The sequence below is a fragment of the Aegilops tauschii genome, chromosome 1 (assembly GCF_002575655.3).
Source record: "Aegilops tauschii subsp. strangulata cultivar AL8/78 chromosome 1, Aet v6.0, whole genome shotgun sequence".
NCBI classification, from domain to species: Eukaryota; Viridiplantae; Streptophyta; class Magnoliopsida; order Poales; family Poaceae; genus Aegilops; species Aegilops tauschii.
Window position 1 is genome coordinate 462,647,469 of NC_053035.3, and position 21,739 is coordinate 462,669,207.

The following is a 21,739-nucleotide window of genomic DNA, read 5'->3' on the forward strand; positions in this document are numbered from 1 at the left end:
AGTGCAAGACAGCTACTACGCCTATGTCCTCTACTGACCGAGTGTCTGCTCTCGATGGTTCTCTTCTCTCTGCTGATGAGGCTACTGAGTATCGCAGTATTGTTGGTGGCTTGCAGTACTTGACTATCACCCGTCCGGATATCTCCTATGCTGCCAACCGTGTCTGCCAGTTTCTTCATGCTCCTCGAGACTCTCATTGGACTGCGGTTAAGCGCATCTTGCGCTATATCCGGTTCACTTCTTCTTATGGCTTGCATCTGCAACCGGCCCCCTCTGGAGTTCTCTCTGCATTCTCTGATGCAGACTGGGCTGGGAGTCCGGATGACAGACAATCAACGAGGGGATATGCAGTGTTCCTTGGTTCTAACTTGATCGCCTGGAGTGCTCGTAAACAAGCAATGGTGTCCCACAGTAGCACTGAAGCTGAGTACAAAGCAGTTGCAAATGCCACAGCTGAGCTTATTTGGATACAATTTTTGCTCAGGGAGTTGAAGATTCCTCAGAAGCAGCCGCTGGTACTTTGGTGTCATAACATTGGTGCGATGTATTTGTCTTCAAATCCAGTCTTTCATGCTCGCACCAAACACATCGAAGTTGATTATCATTTTGGCAGGGAACGTGTTGCCCAGAAACTGCTTCTTATCAAGTTTATCTCCTCCAAAGATCAACTTGCTGACATCTTCATGAAGCCACTGCCTCTTCCTCAGTTTGAAGGCTGTAGGCGCAATCTCAACCTAGTGAATTCTTCTAAGCACGATTAAGATTGAGGGAGGGTGTTAGACTCTGTATATACTGGGCCCCACGTGTAATTGTATTGTACATTATATGTACCTCTCTATATAATGAAAAGGTCACCCCATGTTGGAGGTGTGCCACAAACCCTAAAACCCTTGTCTAATACTTCCTCTACCGACCACTGAGAAGTTCTTGACCTTTCTTCCTTCCTTTCTTTGCGCATCCATCAACGTAGGCATTCATTGGGCAGAACTTCCATTTGAAATGTATTCGGTGGAACCGGTCGTGTGTGCAAGTCACTTTCTCCATGCAGGAACAATAGTATGAACATATTTTTGCAGCTAATTGTGGCGTAGTATAACAGAGAATTTTCCATCTGGATGTCTGATGATGCCGACATTATTGCACGGTAGCATGTCTTCGATCGAGCAGCTTTTAAATTGCAGCCAAATGGCGAATAAACGGTGTACATGACAAGGCAATTTTACCACATCCACATCACCACGAAGCAAGGACCAGAACAACTCAGCCAATTATATACCGTGCGCGTCTCCATCATCACTAACACCTAACCTATCGAGGTTAAAAATATAGTGCCATGCGGTTGGTCGTCTCTTTAGCAATTCGTCGCACTATTTTCGATGAACAACGGAAGTGGTGTGTAAAAGCTGACCACGTTTGGGCATATAACGCAGGGCTGAAGGTAGAAAAGGAATGATTTTCTTTACAAAAGAAATTAGTGGTGCGTGCAAAAGTTAACCACGTTTGGTCATATGGCACATGGGCTGAAACCGAGCATATGTTTCTTGCCCGTTCCTATTATAAATCCCACACAACATAGCATCTTATTGGCCTTTTCTATTCCAATCTTCGCTCAGATCACACCTTTACATTTCCATTTATGCTTTGTTAGTGCATCCACAATGTATGCCGAATTTCTAGTGCGAAATGATAAAAGTAGCTTTTGGCATCGCTTCTCACCATTGTGGAGGTAGTGGTAAATTAGGGAAAAGAGGAAAGCGGCACTTCCTCTTGCTCCGATGCTAATTCTTCTCATGAAACAATAAACTAGAGACAAGTATTATGAATCGAAGGGAGTAGCATTTTTTCTTCCAGCTTCCAACATGAATCATGTAAGGCTCACGAGAAGGTTGACATCCAAGGAGAGAGAACACCAATTTTCTATTTTGCTTTACTCAACATTGGGCCCTACTGTACATAGATTTTTGCAACTGATTGTTGATTAGTATAACGGAGAATTTTTCGATTCGGATGTCTGATATTGCTGGCATTATTGCACGATAGCGCGTCCTGGAACAGCTTAAATTGCAACAAATTGGCAGATAAACGGTGTACATGACAAAGCAATTTTACCACATCCATATCACCACGAAGCAAGGACTAGAACAACTCAACCAATTATACGCCATGCACGCGTCTCATCAGTAACACCTAACCTATCGAGATTATAAATATAATGTCATGCCATTGGTCGTCTGTTTCGCAATTCGTCTCATTATTTTCGACAAATAACGAAAGTGGTGTGCAAATCTTGACCGCGTTTGGGCATAGTATAGCTCAGGGCTGAAGATATGAAAAGAACAGTTCCTTTTTAACAAAAAAAAATGGCCGTGGCGTGTGTAAAAGTAACCCACGTTTGGTCATATAGCACAGGGGAACATATTTCTTGCCGGGTCCTATTATAAATTCCACACGCCATAGCATCTTTTTGTCTCTGCTCCATTCGTGCTTTATTATTATGATGATCTGGTCAGGTCAGCTTGCACTAAAGATATAACGACTTGTTTATGTTCCTCGCAAAAAAAAAGAAATTTGTTCTTATTTGGAACAATGAATACCAAGATCCAGTGATTGCTACATATTAAGAAAACCAGGAACTTACGAATTATGTCAAAATCTGAAAGACAATCAGTATATGTGTGGTTGTTTATTTGACTTACCGTTTATGATATGGTCAGAGAAATGATTTTGCATGGGACGTGTTTTCGAAGATACGGTCGAACGTGTTAATGGCCCACTCCCGTTTACCCTTACCATGTAATGTTGTGCCATTTGCTAATGTAGGATCTATGAAATACGCGCTCTCCCTTTTTCTTCTCTGCGCGGTCAATCCCCTGAAAGGAATAAAATTCTATTAGTTGTTTATCATTTACAGCCTTGTATGGAGAAGTTGATCGAAATTTGTTAAGTACTTATAAATCAGGCATCTAACAAGAGTGGCGTCGAGCACGTTGAAGTTGAAGAAGAGATGTAAGTCCTCGAAATCCACACTGATGGAACCAGGATCGTGTCAAAAATGATCTCTGTTGTAGTAGACTAGCAGAACATGATGACCTGCTAACATTAGATCCATGCAATATTTATGTAACTCGCGGCAATTGTAACTGCACTCATCAAAGTATTCGCCAAAAAGAAATGGCTGGCCATGGACGTAATTGCGTGCTTCAAGTACGTCTGCTTTATTTTTAGCAAGCGTCAATTCTATTTGTGCATCATTCATACCGTCAGAAATAATATTACTCTACGATTCGAACAACTTGTTGTTAATTTGGTTTTGGGCGATGAGTACCTTAAGTAAGAGGCAATCATTCCCATTCCTTTTCGCTCTCGGAGGGCGCCTCCTCACGGGTGCAGCCTTTTTGGCCGCTTCCTTCTGGGTACTTGAAGCACTGAGTCCAAGGTCTGGATGGCTGAAAGGCGGTCTGCCGCTAAGCTGGCGGTACCGCTGTGAGGGACTGCTGAGCTGTAGGAGCAGAAGCATCAGACTGCTGACCATGCGTTGAAACTATGTCGGGTTTCTGCGCAGGTGGTGCCAACTTGTCGATGTATTGAGAAGGCCGTGCCAACGTGTTGGTTTACTGAGCAGGCAGTGCTGACGCATTGATGAATCCATAAAATTAACCAGAGTGGTTAATTGTCGCCCACAAGATTCGAACACGGGTACGCAGAGAAGCGCCACTGTGCCCTCATCACTTAGCTATGAGCCCATCCACAAGGTTACTTAATTTTTCTACAAACCAACTAATATAAAGGATTATGATTGATAATAAAGGGACTGGGGCCCCACATCAGTTAAATTCGGGGGATTATAGTTCAAAAAATAAAGTAAAACATGTATAGATTTTTGTAGGTGTAGCATTATTACCGAACCAACACGTACGTCGCGTAGGCGCGAGTCGCCCGTACCTACCTCTACCGACCACTGAGTAGTTCTTTGACCTTTCTTCCTTCCTTTCTTTGCACATCCATCCACGTAGGCATTCATGGGGCAGAACTTCCATTTGAAATGTATTTGGTGGAACCGGTTGTGTCTGCAGGTCACTTTCTCCATGCAGGTGCAGCTAGCTACAGGCTACAGGATACAACCAGTAATCAATAGCATGAACATTTTTTGCAGCTGATTGTGGCGTAGTATAACAGAGAATTTTCCATCTGGATGTCTGATGATGCCGGCATTATTGCACGGCAGCGTGTCTTCGAGCAGCTTAAATTGCAGCCAATTGGCGAATAAACGGTGTACATGACAAGGCAATTTTACCACATCCACATCACCATGAAGCAAGGACCAGAACAACTCAACCAATTATATACCGTGCACATCTCCATCATCACTAACACCTAACCTATCGAGATTATAAATATAATACCATGCGGTTGGTCGTCTCTTTAGCAATTCGTCGCACTATTTTCGATGAACAACGAAAGTGGTGCTTAAAAGGTGACCACGTTTGGGCATACTATAACGCAGGGCTGAAGGTAGAAAAGGAACGATTTTCTTTACAAAAGAAACTAGTGGTGCGTGTAAAAGTTAACGTCGTTTGGTCATATGGCACATGGGCTCAAGCCGAGCATATGTTTCTTGCCTGGTCCTACTATAAATCCCACACAACATAGCATCTTATTGGCCTTTTTTGTTCCGATCTTTGCTCAGATCGCACCTTTACATTTCCATTTATGCTTTGTTAGTGCATCCACGATGTATGCCGAATTTCTAGTGCCAAATGATAAAAGTAGCTTTTGGCATCGCTTCTCACCATTGTGGAGGTAGTGCTAAATTAGGGAAAAGAGGGAACCGGGGCTTCCTCTTGCTCCGATGCTAATTCTTCTCATGGAACAATCAACTAGAGACAAGTATTATGAATCAAAGGGAGTAGCATTTTTTCTCCCAGCTTCCAACAAGAATCATGCAAGGCTCACGAGAAGGTTGACATGCAAGGAGAGACAACACCAATTTTCTATTTTGCTTTACTCAATATTGAGCCCTACTGTACATAGATTTTTGCAACTGATTGTGGATTAGTATAATGGAGAATTTACCATTCGGATGTCTAATAATGCCTGCATCATAGCACGATAGCGTGTCCTGGAAGAGCTTAAATTGCAGCCAATTGGCGAATAAACGGTGTACATGAGAAGGTAATTTTACCACATCCACATCACCACGAAGCAAGGACTAGAACAACTCAGCCAATTATACACCATGCACGCGTCTCCATCATCAGTAACACCTAACCTATCGAGATTATAAATATAATGTCATGCCATTGGTCGTCTGTTTCGCAATTCGTCTCATTATTTTCGACAAATAACGAAAGTGGTGTGCAAATCTTGACCGAGTTTGGGCATAGTATAGCTCAGGGCTGAAGATATGAAAAGAACAGTTCCTTTTTAACAAAAAAAAATGTCTGTGGCGTCTGTAAAAGTAACCCACGTTTGGTCATATAGCACAGGGGAACATATTTCTTGCCGGGTCCTATTATAAATTCCACACGCCATAGCATCTTTTTGTCATTTTCTGCTCCATTCATGCTTTATTATTATGATGATCTGGTCAGGTCAGCTTGCACTAAAGATATAACGACTTGTTTATGTTCCTCGCAAAAAAAAGAGAAATTTGTTTATGTTAGCCAGCGACCCTGTGCTCCCCGTGGTGAGAGCCGGGAGGGACGATCCAATGCCGGCAGATCACGGCCGGGGGCGATGATGATTGCCAACGACTGCGACAGCCCAGCTACTAAACTACTCCCTCCGTTCCTAAATGTAAGTCTTTGCAGAGATTTTCACTATGGACAATATATAGATGTATCTAGATGCATTTTAGAGTATAGATTCACTCATTTTGCTCCGTATGTGGTCCATAATGGAATCTCTCCAAAGACTTATATTTAGGAACGGAGGGAGTAATTGAAAGGGATTAGTTATTTTCAGAAGAAAAATAATTAGCAGGCAGGCACGGGTGGGCAGACTGTCAGCGGCACCACGGACAAAAAGTTTGCCCCATGCCGACTTCATTGACGTGATGTGCAGCGCACGCCCGTCTTGCTCCGCTGGATCGATGGGAACAGACAAATTATTACAGGACAGTGAGCACGCACTAATTCCATGGGGCCTTGTGGCTAGCTGCCTGTCATTTAGCTCAAGAGGGAACAGTTAGTTCATGGTAGGGGAACAGTCTCTGGGATGCAGCTTAGACCGTTGTTTTCACAAAACATAAACGGTATAGTAAACTGCTGCTGCTGTATTAACAGGGCTTGTGGCTGTAAAATGTCCCAGACTGTGTTCCGTTTAGAGTTCAACGTTGTACAGCCATAAATTACCACGGTGAAACCACCTATGAACAACCTCCACCCAAGTGTCTACGAGCGGCCGGCAATTGTTACCATCATTCGTTGGGCTCGAGGAGAGGATGAACCACCAGCTTAATTAACATAAAGTAACAGATTGTGTCGGCTTTCGTTCGCTTCTTTTGCTAATTATACTTGACAATTTTCTTATTTTTAATGGATGATGAAGTAAATCTTTTGTGAAAATAGTTTACAAACGAAACGACTCACGCACGATAGTTAATCCACTGGCCCTGTTGCACCTAGTCCTACGTACGGATGGTCTGGTTTGCAGTATCATGCAACAATCAGTTGAAAGATGTCGTGCGCATAGCAACACTCATCTTTTGTCTCAGTTTATAGTGGGGAAAAAAGGCAACCACCCTAATCAAACCCTGCCTAGATATTTTTGTTTGTTATAAACAAGACTGCTTGATATTTATAGTTTTATTATCTGTTTGTTTGATCAACTATAGGAAGGCAATGTATCATCATCAATAGATATTGCATAAAAGTGCTCCATAAATTATAATCTCTACTAGTAGAACAATTATAGCAGAATTAAAAAGGAGTGGGCGAGGGAGCAGTTGCCCAACCAACCAAATCTGACTCGGCCAAAACCTTCCACGCGTCACGTCACGGGCACGGCCTCCTGCACTCGGTCTATGGGCGAGACCCCATCACCACCGTCCACTGCTACGATCGGCGCGCATCAACGGCAGACACCAGCGGCCTCGGGCCCCACGGCACCCTCAGATCTATCCTACAACTAGATTCCTATGTGGTGGGTGCACCGGGTCCACGTACCGAACGCGTCCACGTCGCCCAGGTCAACCGTTTCCGGCCCGGCCCATGGGCCGGGTCTACCCGCGCCGTGACGGAAACCCCCGTGCCCCTGCCCTCTGGCTTCTTCTCCCTGCCGGAGTCGCCCGCCCCATTAAAACGGTGGGAGAAGGAGAAGCTTCTCCTCCTCCTCCTCCCCCCGCCCCGAAATCCGCACCCATATTCCGAAATCGAGAGGTCAAAATCTCCGCCGGGAACGAAATTCCCCGATTGTTTGTCTCGTACGCGCCTGGAAGTAAGAAGCTTTTTTTCCCCTATCCAATTCGCCAATTCGGTGTTGGAGCGTGGCGGCGCTTTGCTGCCGTTTTGTTGGCTGAGTTTTTCTGCGCGGATTTTTCAGCGGATTCCGGGCCTGGAGCTTCGCTGGGGAGATCGATTCCGGAGCCGGAGGGGATGTCAGGGCCCCTCGACCGATTAGCCAGGCCATGTGAGTACAAAAGTGTTTGTTTCCTTTTAGGGATATTGTTGTTGGTTAGTCTATTTACTTCAGAATTCAGAACTTGGAGGAACCAATTTCCTAGGATTCGATGTTTCTGGTTCCTCTCGCTCTTTCCTGTATGAACTTAGTTTTTTTTCAATTTTCAATGTTTGGATTAAATAGGCTCGTATTTTGATCATTGCGCTCCTCGAATAGTTATATGGATTGGAGGATTTGGGGCTGCCTGGAGCATGTTCTTCATTTAACACTAAAAGTCCACATGTAAAAATACCCAACTCCTGTGTGAAAAAAGGAAAAATCTTCGAGCAGAAGTCTGTTCTGTTTTCAGTTGTTGTTATTTACTTGGCATCACTGAATGATGTATTATTATATCCCCTATACTCTTACAATGGGAATGACAGCTTACCTAATGCGTGAAGGTGACCTTCCTTAAAAAAGATTGTGTTATTATATCCAGTGCGTGAAGGTTAATAGGTAATCATTGTCAAAGATAACTTTTACACAAGACTAAATTGTAGAGTATAGAAAAATGCAGAAAATTAATTGATGCCACGTGTATAAACCAACAAAGTTCTAAACCATCCAACTAATAATCAGTGCTACTGTGTTAAAAAAACCTAATAATCAGTGCAAGGTTCTTGCTGCTCGTACTCTGTATGGCACTGAACAAAATTGACGACACTGTCCCTTTTTGCAAGTCGCCCTACTAGCACCTGTAATCACAAAGTGTTGTTTCAGCATACGGGTAACTGTATTTGGCATGGGTTCTTGCTGTAGTTCCTTGCAGAACACTATCATCTAGCTAGCCCACTAATTTGTTTTTGTTACTAGAGTAACTGTATCTACTTTTGCTTTGACTACAATATGGAATATTAACATATTATTACTGGGCGCAGCTTTTGAAGGATTTACACATAATGATGGAAAGAAAGAGAGCAGATCGGATGCAGACAACTCAGAAGGAGAGAAGAAGACTAAAATAGCCTCCTTCAAGAAAAAGGCAATTAACGCAGGGAACAAATTCAGACATTCCCTAAGGAGGAGAAGCAAAAAGAAGAATGACAATCAGATTTCCATCGAGGACATAAGACATGTTCAAGATCTACAGGCCGTTGAAGCATTTCGACAATGCTTGCTTGATGAGGACTTGTTGCCACAACAACATGATGATTACCACATGATGCTGAGGTACAGAACCTGCTGATTTCAGGGTCTTAATCTGACAGTATGATATAGATTTCTTTCCAATAGCCCCACCTTAGGAAACCATGTACCAATGTCAATTTCCTATGTGTGCTCAAGAGGCTATCATTACAGACATTGATAGTTGTTTTAATTTTCGAAAAAAAAAGATAATTGTTTTACTATCTGATGTTTATTTATATCAATCATGTGTAGGTTCCTGAAGGCACGGAAGTTTGATGTTGAGAAGGCAAAGCTTATGTGGTCTGATATGCTTACATGGAGAAAGGAATTTGGGACCGACAATATAGAGGTAAAGCAGAAACTTGTACAGATGTAGTATTACATGGATTTAGCATTTTTCTTGCTTAAGAGTAACTTCAGGATGTTGACACTTCTGTTTTTTTTTAACTCAGGAATTTGATTACGCTGAGTTAAACGAAGTTATGAAGTATTATCCACAGTTTTACCATGGGGTGGATAAAGATGGAAGACCTGTCTATGTGGAGTTAATAGGAAAAGTTGATGCCAACAAGGTGCTGCAAGTAACAACTATAGACCGATATGTGAAATATCATGTCAAGGAGTTTGAGAAATGTTTCCAGATGAGATTTCCAGCTTGCTCAATTGCTGCAAAACGGCACCTGGACTCATGCACAACTATTCTGGATGTGCAAGGCGTGGTATGGCTCTTTACGAAACATTGCTCTCAAGTCTCAACCTTGAAAGTCACATTTTTTAAGACTTTGTAATTGACTACTTTTCTGTAATTCAAGGGATTGAAGAACTTCTCGAAATGTGCAAGGGAACTAATCACCCGACTGCAGAAGATTGACAGTGACAACTACCCAGAGGTAGGTGATCCTATGATGGATGTCGGGCCACAAATTTCAGTTCTGTCATTTCCGTTCTTAAAGAATTATTTCCTGTCATGCGGGCTTATCATTATATTTCTCATGGCCCAACAGTACAGTATCTAACGTGTTCAGAATGCTGCTGCAGACATTATGCCGGATGTACATAATTAATGCTGGCCAAGGCTTCAAGATGTTATGGGGCACAATAAAGTCTTTTCTTGATCCGAAAACTGCTTCAAAGATTCATGTAAATAATTCTATTACGTAGGATTGGTTTGATGCATAATTGTTAATCGATTCAGTACGCAGATACTAACTATATTTCAATCTTTTCACTTGAAGGTTCTTGGAACCAAGTACCAAAATAAGCTACTTGAAATAATTGATGAGAGGTCAGAATCTTTAATCTTGTCTGTGCATTTAAGGTTTCCAGACTAATGCCTTTTTGGTTTCCATTCATGCAGTGAATTGCCAGAATTTTTTGGTGGCAAATGCAAGTGTGAAGAACATGGAGGTTGTCAGAGATCAGATAAAGGTCCTTGGAAGGATCCCACCACAATAAAGGTTGTGAGCTCCTCCTCCCCAAAGAGAGGATATTTCATGCACACTGCTATTTGCCGGGTGTCTTGTGTTTGCTAATGTGACACATCTTCATTTTTTTCCAGAGGGTCCTGAATGGCGAGGCAAACTACGACAGACAAATCGTGACCATATCAGGCACTGATGGCAAGATCATCAGTTATGCTAGGCCACAGCGCCCAAATGTAAGTTCTATAAGCTTGGTTGGACATGAAGATTTGTTGAACCATCTGTTCAATCTGTAATGAATACTTACTATGTTACTATTAAAGCAGGGAAAGGGCAGTGATGCATCTGCTGAGTCTGGGTCTGAAGTGGAAGATGTTACATCTCCTATTGCACCAAAGACCCTCATAACGAATCCTTCTTTGACCCCTGTTCATGAGGAGGCAAGTAGATATCACATGTTGAGCGTACAATCAAGAAACCTGGCATTATCAGCAGTTCAGCATAGTCTGCATCAGTAACATTTTCAACTAAATATAGTGAATGATGTAAAGAGCATTATAAGGAAAAGATTTTTTTTAAATGATCACCAAAGTATGATTATGCTTTTACCAGTTTTTTACCCGAAACTGTTTTATAGGAATTTCTTCCCACAGTATATTTTTATATATTTTCTCAAAAGCAGCAAAGTCTAACCATCTATCTAAGAGCCTAGAAGCTAAAACTGTAAGCAGATATAACAACATATATATAACTGAAGGAAGCAAGAGAAAGAATGATGCCTATCTGAAGTTCTGGACCCAGTCTGGAAGTGACCCATATGATTTCCTCTTTGGCCCTGAGCACCAGCCGTTGCAATTCCTCCTCGAAGTGTTTTCTATAAGCATAAAAACTTGGAGGAACAGCCCTAAAAATGTAAGCATTCCTAGTATTCCAAATGGCCCAAGCAACTAGAATGATTATGTCCGTAGCAAAGGGCAGATTCAGCAGATGCCTGGGATTGCCAATTTGATCTTGAATCCCAGCTGACAAGGCTGTCCAACTGGGGCAGATATTCTTCCAACAGATTTGAGCAAATGGGCAATGGAAGAAGAGGTGATCCCTTGATTCCACAACATAGTGATCACACATGACACAAGTGTAATCTTGAATGAAGTTCTTCCTCTGTAGGAGCTGTCGTGTGTTCAGTCATCATTCAGAAGTAGCCAGAAAAGTATTTTGCGCTTGAGCTGATTACAAGTTTTCCAAAGCCAGGTGATGACAGGAATTGAAATGGAATCTCCAAGTAATAGCTTTTAAGCCTGATCCACCCTGAATTGCTGGACATTTGCTGAAAATTACCAAGAATCAGGCTCATCCCCAAGGATAAGGCCATCTAACAGAGACCGTTCAAATGCTTCTACTAACAAAGGCAAATGGAATTATTCTTTTAACATTCATTTGAACTGAAACTGATCAAATGCTTCTACTGACAAAGGCAAATGGAATTATTCTTTTAACATTCATTTGAACTGCAAAGGCCCTTGCATCCATATACTCCAGTGTTGAGTAATATAGAATTTGTATATATATGCTATCCAGACAACCATGGAAGATACCCCATGGCTACTACTTAGTGACACCTTTATTTCTGCAAAATACATGTTTCTAACAGGTAACCTCTTACTATTTCAGTCAAAATTTGCAGCACATGCATCCACGTCTGCTGCTCGCCCCACTATTGAAGAAAGCATCCCTGTTGTTGACAAGGTTGTGGACGACGGATGGAGCAGCCCCAGAGCTAGTCCAGTGTCCTCTTCCTCAGGTATTTTATGTCGGTGCTTTACTTTTTACTCTCACGGAAAGCCCTTGTCAAGTTGTCCAAAATAACTAGACCTTTCTTACTTTTATTTCAAAATAGTTATCGAGTGTATTTCAGAAGAAAAAAAAAAGTTATGGAGTCCAAGAGGTAGTCTATGTGCATTCCTATGCACTGGTATACTTTTAAGTTGTAACTACATAGTAAATAGTTACAGAAATTATCTATAGAGTTATTTTTTATCCACAAATACATGTACCACCATAACCCTTTGAGCTAACTGAAGAACTACTTCTATTTTATTAGTTTAGTCTAGTCATGCTATTATTAGAGTGTAACCCTGAAAATAACCCTACTGCTTGATTGATATGCAAGCGCACTGTATTGTGTGTTTGTTGATTAACCTGTTTTCTTAACATTTTACCCAGGTTCATTATCCTTGAGAAATCTACCGACCACATTCGAAGGAATTCGGACCTTGGTTGTCGCATGGCTGACAGTCTTCATCGTGACCCTTTTCGCCATGCTTCGAAGTATCCCGAGCAGAATGGCCAAAAGGCTCTCGAACCAATCCAATGATCACGACCACTATTACGTGGACTGCCCTCAAGAGCAAGAGTACAAGGAGGAGTTCCGACCTCCGTCTCCTGCCCCGGCCTACACGGAGAAGGAAATCCTTTCAACTCTGGTAAGACGGCTAGGTGAGCTGGAGGAGAAGGTGCAGGCGCTTGAAAAAAAGCCATCCGAGATGCCATTCGAGAAGGAGGAGCTGCTCAATGCGTCCGCCCGCCGTGTGGACGCCTTGGAAGCCGACTTGATTTCTACAAAGAAGGTAGGATTTCTTTTTTGGCTTAAAGCATATTAACTTTACGGATTTAGTCTGAATGTGCTATGTTTAAAGAGATATGTAGTCCTGTAACAAATCAACAAGGTTATGATGAATTGTTTCTTCTGATTTCCATCTACAGGCCCTCTACGAGGCGCTGATGCGTCAGGACGAGCTGCTCGCATTCATCGACAAGCAAGACATGCTCAAGTTCCGCGTATGTCGCAGTCACCCCACGCCGTTATTTTTTCTAGACACCTGAAGATGGTACTGCCATCTTAAGGTCTTCTGCTACCTCTTCTGTACTAATGCGTGCCCTTCGTGCATATACGCATTGCAGAAGAAGAAACTCTGCTTCTGAGGAGCTTAGACGACGATGGGGGGAGGGAGGCACTTCATCGGCGGAGCTGTTGGTGCGTAAATACTGGAATTGATTGGTCGCCACGATCATGCTCTCCGTGCGCAGAGCTAACCCTTCGTACATATTTATGTATATGTCGTGAGTGTAAATGCATGTAATTTGTGTATGGGAAAAGAAGGCTAGCTGTATATCTGTTTGTATATTGGGCTGCGGACTACTGAGGCTGAGGATCCTGAAATCACCACGGTATATATGATGTGTTGGAGTTGTCGTTGTTCCATGGTACATGATCATATTTGCATCATATGATTGAATGTGATGATTTTTTTTTTGTAGCATGGTCAGTTTGTATAGTATGTATCATTGAATGAACCGATTGTGACCTTGTGCTAGGGTTTGTGATGCTTGATTTTTTGTCGCATCTTTTTAATTTGACCTATGCATGGTGATGGAAATTTGAATACCAAGGGAGGGCTCGTTTCCTGAAGCACGATTGAAGTGTTCAAAAACCCAGATTCCGAATTAACGAAAAGGTGAAAATTCGAAAATGACCTTCTGATTCTCAAACAAAGAGTATCCTTGTCTTGGTCTTTAATGGTTTTTCTACTTTATTACACAGCTGAAAAATAAAGTTGGCTGAGCTTCATAACTTGCTGTTCAGCCATGCGGCCTTATTAACTTTACGGATTTAGTCTGAATTTTAGCGATTACACTGTTACCAATAATGCAGTTCAGCTTCATAATTTGCGCAAGCAAAATTTTGACACTTTTGGATGGTTGCCAATATTTTGATACGCCTATGTTCCATAGCCAATTCTAGTTCGATTTTCTTACCAACAGTGACACGACCAAAACCAAAAGTTTTGGTTGATTTGGCTTGGGCTTGAAGCAAACACAACATTAATTTCTAATTTGTTTACTACTACTGAAAAATGTCCTTCAGTGTCATAACTCGTGTGCAGACTTATTGCCTTACATTCATTTATACATACTTTCTCGAATAATATGTCCGCGAGGATTACACCGTTTGACACAAACTATTTTACCTCGCTGGGAAGCCACAAACAAGTGTTCCCAACCTGAACACACGTTCCCAGCAAATAGGCTCAAGGGAATGGAAATTAAACATATTCCAAAACAAGCAAAAAAATGAAGAAGAAAACACAAGATGATCATCAAAAGAACAAACAGTCGCCAGGATCTTCAGACTAATCGTCAGCTGGCAGTGGGGAACGCGGAATCCCAAGCATCAACGGCGCGATTCGTCTTGTGTAGGTGGCCGATGCTGAGCCAAGGAGCCTAGGTAGGTGCGTGGTTGTATTTCCTGAACACCCTCTCCTGGTTCTCCCTCCACCACTCCTCGGCCTGCTGCTCGGCGAATCTCCTCTTGCTAACAAAGATTTTCAAGAGAAAGAACCGTAAGTAAATATACCCTGGCACCTTCAGAGTTTTGTTATTGGGTTGTTATGTGGTACAAATGCCTCAAACAAGTTGTTGAGATGTATGCCTCTCATTCTCAGAAAAATAAGATTGAGATGTATGCATAAAACAGTAAAAGGGGTGGGAATGGAGTACCTGAACCGGACACGCTTGAATACTTTGGTGCCGTCTCTCAGCTGGATAAGTGTGACATAAACTCCTGGCTCAAACTGCTCGATCAGCTGCACCTCACCATGGGTGCCGTACTTTGGTGCAAAGTCGCCTGGAGCCCTCCCGTTGCTGTCCATGAATCGATGGCATGGAGATTCGCTTGTCAAGGAACTGCCATCCAAGTTAACCATGCTAGCGGACCTGCCGTGGTGTGTTATTTCATGCATCCCGCCAATGGGGAGGCGAGGCTGTTCATGCCCAGAAATGGCCTCCGGTGAATGACTACACTGTCCGGTGAGATATTTCTCTGATTGGCTTTGCAAGTCTTTTATACTGTCAGAGAATTCAGCAGGCACCTTATCTACAAGCCCCTTGAGCTGAATATTGAAAGGAAGTGAAGTTACTATGAGCATCCACTAATACAGATCAACAAAACATGGAGCGGATCTTGCTATATGAGCCACTAAATACAAAAATGCTCCCTCCGTTCCTAAATATTTGTCTTTCTAGAGATTTCAAATGGACTACCACATATGGATGTATATAGACATTTTAGAGTGTAGATTCACTCATTTTGCTCTGTATGTAGTCACTTGTTGAAATCTCTAGAAAGACAAATATTTAGGAACGGAGGGAGTAATACCTTATTGCTTGTTTCATTTGAATATCCCTGAAGCACACCTCTTATTGTATTTTTATTGAAGTAATTATATAGAGGTGTGAACACTTTAAATGGTGTAATAGAAGAAAGCACAATAAATATGGCAGCATGATAGGCAAAAGAGGGCTCCAATAAAGAGTTCAAGTTGCATATATAGTTAGAAAGGAGTGGTAGTCTACTATACCTCTGTGTCAAGAAACCTAATAAAGTCCAACATGGAATTGCGTCTGCTAGATTCTTCTGCAGCTAGAGAGGCAGCGCTTTTAGCTCTTCTTTCTGATTTCTGTAGTTGCTCATCTTGGACTTCACATTTCTGTTTTAGCTTATTAACCTATCAAAATTATGGGATTTTATCAAAATCAGCTAACCATGCTAAAGCCAAGAAGATACAGTAAACAAAATGACCTAGACTTCTAAATCATACCTGAGTTTGCAACTTTGAGATGTCTTGATTCAGCGTCTCATTAGTCTTCTTCAGGTTATCGATATCTTTGGTGTCACTTTTAACAGACAGAGCACTTGCCATTGCTGGAGCTGGACTTGGCTTCTTATGAGATTGTGACACCACAGGCATGCCCATTCCCATTGGCGCCATGTTTACTCCCATTCCCATTCCCATACCCATTCCGCCCATTGCGCCCATTCCCCCCATTCCGCCCATCCCCCCCATTCCGCCCATTCCTCCCATTCCTCCCATTCCCATAGGCTTTACAAAAGTAGTTGGGACTGCCAAAGCTGTAGCAGGACCTTGGGGTGCCCTCGCATTGGACACAGGGTCAGGTTTTATCTCACTTCTAACTGATTTTGAATCTGCATACTTGACTGGCTCTGCTGTTGCTGCTGTTGCTAGCCTTGAAGGCCTTATGTCTGGCCTCTCTGACTTATCTTTGATATCAACAGAACGACGAGTCATGACACTCTTTTTGTTATTAAATGGACTATTGGTGCCGCCGCTATCTGCAGCTTTCAGTTTCATGAAACATGAATCACATACACGATGTGGCTTGCCAGGAGTTGGTGCCAATGCAGCCTTCAGGACCTTCCTTGAACTACATGCATGGCAATGAACAAGCCCGCAATTGTAACAATTGTGCCTCTTCCTTGTGAAACCAAAGGGTTGCCTACACCCTGAGCAGACAGACTGATCTGCACCTGAAACCCACTTATGTATGCAAATGCATGTCGTAAAGTTTGAACCACATGCTATACTTTTAACGTGACGGTCTTTTAATGCGTCCACAATAGTTGGTTTCTTCTTATCTTCAATGCCACCATGTCCCAGCCTTCCATTGGCCCCCATACCCCAAGTATATACTTCGCTCCGTGAAGTCAAGACTGCAACATGGTTAGAGCCACATGAGATCTCTTCAACCAACTCACTGTTCAACTTGTCTTGTACTTGGCAAGGTAGTTTACCATCGGCTTTTGGATTCCCAAGTTGTCCATTACTAGAGCTACCCATTGTGAAGACATGACCAGATGTGGCAAGTGCAACAGTCATACTATGTCCACAGGCTACCTGATGGAAATTATTATCAACAAGGGCTTGAACAACGGTGGGAACTAGCCGAGCCTCCTTGTCTCCATGACCTAAGCGATTCTTATCTCCATCACCCCAGGTAAATAGCTTCCTGGATACCACATTCATGCCTGTCTGACTATTGGTCTCCACAATTGCTGCGGAATGCCAGATACCACATGCAACTTTCATCGTTCTGAATCCACTCAAAGATTCAACTTCCTTTGGATAGGAAACACTATCACGATTTCCATGCCCAAGAGCACCAAATGTCCCATCACCAAAAGTGAATACTTTTCCACTTGACATGGCAAGTGCTGAATGCCATGAGCCACATGCAACAGACAACACTTGAAGCCCTTCTAAAGGTCCTGACACTCGCTTTGGAAGCCAGTGGCTAGCCCCAAGGCCATGTCCTAGCAATCCGGCATTGTAAGAACCATCACCCCAATTGTACAAATCACCAGAGGCAGTTACAGCACAAGTATGAAACTCCCCGCATGCAATATACTCCACATTGGACACTGCTAAAGATTCAACAAGTTCGGGGCGACTAATATCTTCATCAGTTCCATGACCAAGCCGCCCACCAAGTTCTTCACCCCAAGTGAACACTTCTCCTTGTCTGGTAGTAAGAGCAATGTGCCTCGAACCACATGATATCTGCTGTACGTCCAAAACAACATCCGACTCAAGAGGTTTAGGAATCAAAACATCTGTTTTGGAGCACAGAAAGTTTGAGGATCCTTCTGGGGGGAGCACATCAGTCCACACCTCACCCCATACATAAACATCACCAAGGGATTCTATATCATCTGGTCCAGAACCTTGACTGGAAGAACTAGGGATGCTGCTGGAAATACTAATCCGACTACTGTCTCCCGTACTTACTCTTAGCATATTTGCACGATCTGATCTAACATCTGCTCTTGAAGAATTCAATGAATAGGCTGAGCCATAACCAGCCGAGTAATAAGTGCGGTTAATACTTGAGGCAATATCTAGTCTTGCATCATACGCATCTTGATATTGGGACACTTCCTGAAAAAGGGATACGCTTGTTAAACAAGAACATTCTGAAATTTATGATCAAGTGTAAGCCACTCTCCAATCTTAGCCTGATACAAGGAGCGGTAAGATGGATACATAATAGGGAATCAGATACTAACTAATCCACACAACAAATAAGAATTAAATGGTGTCCCAAGCATTGCTTCCTTAGCACAGTACTGTCGTAAATCACATCAGTGCGCAAGTATAAACTCTTCTAGTTTAACAGTTATAATCTTGTATGCTCAAATAAGATAAGTAACATAGTTTACGTGCACCATTATTGGGCAGCTTAGGGAAGCTGAAGCACCTCACAGGTCACTAGTAGCTTCTAAAAATTATGGCTTCTAAAGGAAGCAAGCCGTTGCAAAAGGACTTAACTAATTAATACTGGATGATATCGGAATGCTGTCTCAGTTACTTTATAGAGGAATGCTTATAATATTTGTGTTGATGGTAAATAATGAAATAAACTGTTTAGGAAGACCAACAACTTACATCAGAAAATGATGTTCTATCACTTTGGCAATCTGTTGGAAAATTTACACGGTATGAAGTAATCAGTGTCTCAAGTGTTGAAAACCACACTTCAACTTCTGCTTGATCCTTGCAAACCTGTAGATCAGCTAGAATTCCGTGTCATTATTGTCTTGGATTGATCATCGTACGAAGCATATCAAACATGAAGCATTTCACATCAGTTCAAATGAGTATAAAGAATTTATCTTTTACCAGATCAAGGGAACGTTGGCCGTTCTTGTATATCAGTGAAAATGATAGGTAATCCTTCTCAGGGCGTAGAAACCTCCTAAAAACAGCCTGTCAAAGAAGGGCAAATGCATAAGGTCCCAATTCCGGATGTCAGATAAAATTAAACTGAAATACTACATAAACTCATCTTGTAAATTCTTGGATATAAAATTTGATCCTGTGAATGTAAACCAACAACGTAACCACCAACGATTAACTGATCGGTGGTAGTTCAACTTACAGTTCTCTGTCCAGGTATGATTTTAGACACGGACGACAGTCTGAGGCACTTCTCCTTGCTGTGCGAGTACCAAACTAGTGCTGTTTCGTCCTGTAATGAGAAAATAAGGACTTGTGTTCTCATCCTGTAATAAGAACATGAACATTGGTACCACACAAAACGCACACAAAAACTTACACTAGAAAGTCTGAACTCACGAATCTTGGGTTTTCCCTTCCGACTATACTTGATAAGCTTGCTGCCTTTCTTTAAAGTAATAAGGGCCTTTCGGACATGTAAAATATAGTCCAGATTAGCATTGCTGATTATTCAACAAATAAATGTGTGTCCAACCAAAAACGGCAAATGATACACAGCACAGTATGTGGAATCTCACGTTATCATCTGGTGTCATCTAAACTGCAACAGGTCACCATTCTATTTTCGCCTTTTGATTACTTGTGTCTGCACAGATAAACTCATAATGGGGTACCAGCATCACAACAGGCAGATAAAAAAAAATGAATATATATAGGCAAATGAATGTGATTTTGGTGCCTAAGTGTTCCCCGCATCCCCATTGCGAGTGCGAAGGTGGTTATGAACTTATAATGCACTGTTCCAAATTCAGCCTGGTATAGCCAACAAAAAAAAAAGTACTTTTTAGTTCATATATGAATAATGCAGGACTATGTTCCAAAATCCGCATATTTCTCAAATGGAATGTCCCTTATTGTAAGCCATGGATACTGAAATTTTACCGATTTATATAATTTTGGGTGTGCTACGTCGACTTGAAGAGGAACTTCACCTAATCTTTAAATATAAACCATGGCATTTCTGCAAATGGGGAGGTGGTGTGTGTGAGTGTGTCCAAGGGACCTTGTGTCCCCTTCACAATTTGCGAGCCATATGATGCTCTAAAAGTACTAACAACATTATAGTAGAAAGCTGATAAAAGTCATCAAAAGTTGTCGAGAACCTGAAGACAACTATTGATATATTTGCCACGGCAAATATATGTTCCCGGTAATAGCAACAAATTCGGATATCAAAACTTGCAGGTCTACATGACTATCTATACGACACCTGTGATTTTTTCAGAACTCCTGAAACATTCTATCACACACAAAAATTGTAAAAAGGGGACACAAGCTCGCCTGAACAATTTATGGTTCGGCTGCGCATTTCATTTGCAGATGTCACCAGGCACGGGTTCTCCCTTTAATCTACGGAATATGCACTAAATTGTCGAAAATAAACCGCGGCCGCACCTTGGGCAGCGCCAACCAAGATTGATCTTGGGCGTTGAAGAGGGAGAATCTGATCGAACAAGTAATGTGTTAGATTAATTAATCAACAGGGTACCAACCAGGCAGCGATGGACTGGAAGAATCGGTCCAATCAAAGCTAGGGTTCCTTACCAGCAGACGGAGGATCCAGTCCGGGTCGCTTATGCGAGGAGGCTTGGGCGGGTAGCTGCGTCCCGTCGCCGGCGGCGGGGTCGCCGATGGTGGGGCATTACGGGGTGCGTGAGGCAGAAAAGGAGGAGAAATCTCCGCACGGACCAAAGAAATCCAGCCGGTCTGGGCGGGTCTCCGATCCACTCCGCGGCAATCCAGAGGATGGGAGGAGGGAGTGGCTCCCGCGAGGTGGCGGGAGGATGCATGGCGAGGAGCGGAGCGGCGGCTTCGGCGGCGCCGGACGCGGGAAACGGATGGATCCAACTCACCGGGATTGCCGGGGAGGAGGGGACGAGGTGGGGAAAATATCAAATGACACTACCACCACACAGATGCTCCCATTTTTTAAAACTGCATGCATATGGTTGAACGTCAAACAAAAAAACTACAACGGCACATGCAATGGAGGATTTTTACTACCATTGTTTTTTTTAACACAGTAAGGACGCAAGCGCTCGTACATACGCGCATACACTCACCCCTATGAACGCACACACACTTACACCCTACTCCTATGAGCATCTTCGAGAGACTGAGCCGGCATATCTTGAGATTTACAAAGTCATCTTAGGCGCCTCGTCATCGAAGGGAACGTGACTTGAACCCTGATGGGCTGGGGATATCACTGTCCTTCTAACTATCTAACCACAGGTTGGTTCACTACTACCATTGTTCCTAAGTACTAGCCATGTGCGTTGCAACAAGATAAGTATTGACATCTCCATCAAAACGTATATCAATGTGACACGACAACATCTGGACGGTGTCACCTCGTGGCAACAGGGATTCGCATGTCCAGGTTGAAATCTACTTCCTCCTTTGTTGTGGTTATGTCACGAAAGTATTAAAAAATGAATTATTAACGCAAGATTCGTGGACTCCCGAAGATTAACTCATTAATTCTAAGGTATCCCCCTCGTAGCAACAATCCGGAAATGTGGTCTTACTTACAAACCTGCTTAACTTATATTCAAGCAACCATCCATGCAAATCCAGTAATTTTATTTATTTAGATCCAATTAGCCATGCTAGACCAAATCCATTTAATTCCTTGGCTCTCTCTATTCCTTGATTCTTGAAGTGGCTTCCCGCTTTCCACACAATTTATAAATGTATAAAAGTTGATGTATTCTCGAGCAAAGAGTATAGTGGAACTTTTTAATTAAATAATAAACCTATTTTTTAGCACAAGCACATGCTAGGTCAGCTGGATGGGGCCTTTGGGGTCATGAGTTCCAATCTCAGAAAGCACAAATATTTTTGGCTACTCCTTTTAGTCTGTAGAAAAAAGGTACA

At 42.5% G+C, this 21,739-nt stretch overlaps 2 protein-coding genes across 3 annotated transcripts; one reads left to right on the top strand and one right to left on the bottom strand.

Moving 5' to 3' along the window:
* The first annotated feature begins 7,087 nt into the window (after positions 1-7,087).
* Positions 7,088-13,680, top strand: LOC109744003 (phosphatidylinositol/phosphatidylcholine transfer protein SFH8). Of its 2 annotated transcripts, none has more exons than XM_020303098.4 (15): positions 7,088-7,437; positions 7,543-7,629; positions 8,538-8,829; positions 9,040-9,136; positions 9,240-9,506; positions 9,600-9,677; positions 9,826-9,927; positions 10,023-10,072; positions 10,145-10,244; positions 10,346-10,444; positions 10,535-10,648; positions 11,880-12,009; positions 12,432-12,835; positions 12,972-13,046; positions 13,170-13,680. In XM_020303098.4, exons 1-15 carry the CDS (start codon positions 7,212-7,214, stop codon positions 13,188-13,190), a joined length of 2,142 nt encoding a protein of 713 aa, XP_020158687.2. In that variant the 5' UTR covers positions 7,088-7,211; the 3' UTR covers positions 13,191-13,680. The 2 variants fall into 2 exon arrangements, with proteins under 2 accessions (XP_020158687.2, XP_020158686.1); XM_020303097.4 differs by having other exon boundaries at positions 7,235-7,437; positions 10,532-10,648.
* Positions 13,681-14,154: 474 nt separating this feature from the next.
* LOC109743992 (PH, RCC1 and FYVE domains-containing protein 1) lies at positions 14,155-20,817 on the bottom strand. Its single transcript, XM_020303087.4, has 11 exons — positions 20,405-20,817; positions 20,255-20,303; positions 19,378-19,445; positions 19,179-19,265; positions 19,002-19,091; positions 18,743-18,829; positions 18,509-18,625; positions 15,866-18,001; positions 15,626-15,772; positions 14,766-15,157; positions 14,155-14,580 (listed from the first exon to the last, which is right to left on the bottom strand). Exons 3-11 carry the CDS (start codon positions 19,393-19,395, stop codon positions 14,490-14,492), a joined length of 3,165 nt encoding a protein of 1,054 aa, XP_020158676.1. The 5' UTR covers positions 19,396-19,445; positions 20,255-20,303; positions 20,405-20,817; the 3' UTR covers positions 14,155-14,489.
* Between the last annotated feature and the right edge of the window lie 922 nt (positions 20,818-21,739).

What these genes read in the sequence shown, in the direction of transcription:
- LOC109744003 (XM_020303098.4), top strand. Translation starts at nt 7,212, where the DNA reads ATGGGCCGGGTCTACCCGCGCCGTGACGGAAACCCCCGTGCCCCTGCC. An exon ending in TGACCCCTGTTCATGAGGAG is followed by an intron (nt 10,649 to 11,879) that starts GCAAGTAGATAT and finishes TTACTATTTCAG; the next exon opens with TCAAAATTTGCAGCACATGC. An exon ending in AAGACATGCTCAAGTTCCGC is followed by an intron (nt 13,047 to 13,169) that starts GTATGTCGCAGT and finishes TACGCATTGCAG; the next exon opens with AAGAAGAAACTCTGCTTCTG.
- LOC109743992 (XM_020303087.4), bottom strand. An exon ending in GTGAGTTCAGACTTTCTAGT is followed by an intron (nt 19,092 to 19,178) that starts GTAAGTTTTTGT and finishes TTCTCATTACAG; the next exon opens with GACGAAACAGCACTAGTTTG. An exon ending in TTCAAGCGTGTCCGGTTCAG is followed by an intron (nt 14,581 to 14,765) that starts GTACTCCATTCC and finishes AATCTTTGTTAG; the next exon opens with CAAGAGGAGATTCGCCGAGC.